Genomic DNA, 3279 nt, shown 5'->3' with positions numbered 1-3279 from the left:
TGCGTCAACACTAAGCTGATATTGTCTTTTCATTTCATCTGTTCTAGCGAGCACATGAACAACAACAAGCATCTTATTTCTCACCATTCAGTGTCAGCTCTCACTGGTCCATTTACTACTACTAATTAGTAGTAATTTGGATTTATTTTAGTTGTATCCTACTACATAGTTTTCATTAGTCATAACCAAACCTCCCATCAAACGCAGATAAATTACTGAATTTTGGCTTCTTTTCTCTATCTTTTTTGAGAATTTCACCAACCCAAGAAGCAATCCGCACACTGGGTGGATTTATTTTTTTTTTAAACCACCAAATTTCCATTGATCAGAGAAATATACAAGCTTTCGGGAGGGTCCCAACAAAAAGGTTCTGGACCGCTTCTAGCGCATTGAAAAGAAGATGAAAATCAAGACTAAAGAAAGAGGCTCCAAAAGAACCAGAAGGCAGCCAAAAAAAGACGGGGCAAGGCAAGCTGCAACTAGGAATGCACTCTGATGGCCCCGAAGCCTGCCTTGTCAAGGAGAATGAGGCCCCTTGTGACACGAGGCAAGGAGGCGAGAGAAGGAAAGAAATTGTTGGTTTGAGAGCTGCTACCAAGCTTGGCCAAACTGTCGGCGGGACAGTTCGCATCACGGAACGTGTGGACGATAGGAAAGGAACCACTGAGGAGGAGGGAAAAAATCCTTGGTGGATTTGTTCCAGCATTTCCAGCACGAAGCGGCAACGATGGGTTTGGATTTCCACCCAAGAACCAAGCATCCCTCTTCTTCTGCGATCGTGTAACCTTCGCAGACCTTAAAATTGTCTAGCCATTGCTTGGCCTGACCAATCATCTTAATGGGCGCGGGCTGGAATCCAGCCCGGCTCATTCGTCGGCGCCACTGGTCGACCCTCTCATGCCGCTCAACTCTCGCAGGCCCCTCACAGCTGACTATGTTCTTGATCTCCGCCGCGAAGTAGAATTGTTCCATTTTTGCCCGGCGGGTGTCGTACTTGGGCAGCATTGCATCGAGTGAATCGAAGATGGCGGAGTAGTAATGCAATGCTTCCATGAATCGGTCAAGAAAGAATGGCCCGTTGTGGCTCGAATCCTGCTCCACCAACACCAGGACTTTTGGCGACAGCTCGTGTATTATTTGCAGGACTGAATTCAGGGCCCCAGGGCTCTCTTTCACCACACAGTGCAATTGGAGGATACTATTTACAACAAGAACCTCACCATTATTAAGCTTGAACTTACCAGTGTTCAGATTCTCTAAACTGCTCTCCACTGCAGAGAACTCGAGGTTTATTCCAAGGCCTTGAGCATAGAGCTCGAGTTCATCGCCGATGGTTTGGAGGCGGTCCGCACATGGACCCACCCCTGTTATGCGGACCCGACGAGGCGGGTTGCCCGCACGTTTGGCGAGGCTGGAAATCAGCCTGCGCCACTGATGGCCCTGTGGTAGCCCGAGTGTCATGCTTAGGTCCACTACATGAACCATACTTTCTAGCTCAAAGGCTTCCAATATCAAAGAATTAGCCACAAAGTGACCAAACTGGATGTGTGGGCATACTTCATATACAAGGCGTAATGCCTCTTCCTTCCAATCTGATGCTCCTCCCACTGTTGTTATTGCGGGGGCCACCACACCTACGGCCCCCAGAGGCTGAACCAGTGCCAAGCGGTCTGCGAGGCCCTGGACAAAGCACGAAGCAACGCGCTGGAATGAAGTGCCAAAGACCAGTGTATTTGCCCGGAGCTCGGATAGAAGCGCTGAGGCCTGGGATCTGTCCTGACAGGCAACGGCCTTGGCGCAGGCGAAGAGCAATTGCACTAGCCTCAGCCCGCCGCCTGCACCTTCATCGTCAGTCCCATCTCCCTCAGGCCCCACCATCAATGACGTGGCCTCTTCCACGGCCTCAGCTGCCAGGAACCTCTGAGTGTAAGTCTGTATGTGGTCCCGGAACTGGAGCCGTGGCAGGCAATTCAACAGTTTGATGCTACTGCAGCCACCGCCACCACTATTGCCACCACCGCTATAGAGACCATCGCTGCTACCGATTGACTCATCGCCGGATATCACCGATGTCATCAGCCTCTTATGATGCGTGGTGCCATCTGGATTGGTGGCAAAGCAGGTGGGGGAGCTATTCCCCGACATGGGCAGATATGGAAATGGATAGAAAGCAATGGTGGATAGGCTAAGATCGAGACCACCTGCCATCTCATCAGATTCATTCCTCTCCTCCTCTTCGTTGTAGATGTCTTGTTGTATGGAGCGGGTGGAGATGGGGGCCATGGAACCTACTGCCTGGACTTTCTTTCCTCAAAAAAAGATCCGCAACAAAGCCCTAAAGAGCCCCAGTTCCATGCATGGTTGAAATTTATGGAAATTGCCATCTGGGGTTTTCTTAATTGTCATTTTGTGCGTGAGTCCCTAAGAACATCCACAGTTTTATTTTGCGTGAGTCCCAAAGAACATCCACAAATTTTTTTTTAAAAGGGAATTTTACAAAAAACTACCTGATTTATATTCCCATACCCTTTCTCAAAACAAAGTTTTTTAAAAGCTACTTAATGGATATAATTGTCATCCCACCACTGCCTTCCGTTGCATTTCTTTATCCATATTATTGGAAATATATTACAGGACGACGATCACCCTTCAAACTGTTTTTCTTGGTATGGCCCATCTATATCATAGATGAGCCTGATTTTTAAGCCCCATATTAAATTTTGGTGTGACATCTAATAGTTGGAGTGGATATAATCATCATGGTGGGCATTGTGAAAATCAAGAGCAGACCTCATGATCCTAATTATTTTTGTTTATATGGCCCACCTAAAGCACAAGTAACCTTGTATTTTTGGCTCAGGACTTAAATTTGAATTACACATATAATGGTTGGAGTGGATTTAACATACACATCATAATAGCCTCTGCCAAAAACTGAGTCTAGCCTCCCTCTTCGACTCTAAAAAACATTATTTAAAAAAAAATAAAAAATGTAAATGATATAGTACACATGCTCTTGATTTTGATTGGGTCCATTATAATATTTTTATAAGATCCACACCAACCATTATATATTTAGACGTCATATATTAGCGTGTAACTCCTTTGGCCATACCAACGGAAATAATTGGGAGACACATCCACCCTTAATTATTACAGGCTTACTGTGATAATTATGTGAAATCCACTCCACCCATTAGCTTCCACGCAAAAATGTATGCATAGGCTCTGAAAATCATACATATACATGATTTATATTGCCCATAGCAATGGAAATAG

The 3279-nt window shown here is 45.9% G+C and overlaps 1 protein-coding gene across 1 annotated transcript; it reads right to left on the bottom strand.

The window, feature by feature from the left end:
* Positions 1 to 458: 458 nt before the first annotated feature.
* LOC131238906 (GRAS family protein RAD1-like) lies at positions 459 to 2283 on the bottom strand. Its single transcript, XM_058236491.1, has one exon. The coding sequence runs from the start codon at positions 2281 to 2283 to the stop codon at positions 631 to 633; it is 1653 nt and encodes a 550-aa protein (XP_058092474.1). The 3' UTR covers positions 459 to 630.
* Positions 2284 to 3279: the final 996 nt, after the last annotated feature.

The sequence above is a fragment of the Magnolia sinica genome, chromosome 3 (assembly GCF_029962835.1).
Source record: "Magnolia sinica isolate HGM2019 chromosome 3, MsV1, whole genome shotgun sequence".
NCBI lineage: Eukaryota > Viridiplantae > Streptophyta > Magnoliopsida > Magnoliales > Magnoliaceae > Magnolia > Magnolia sinica.
Note: the sequence above shows the minus strand (reverse complement) of the source record. Positions and strands in the feature narration are given on the sequence as shown.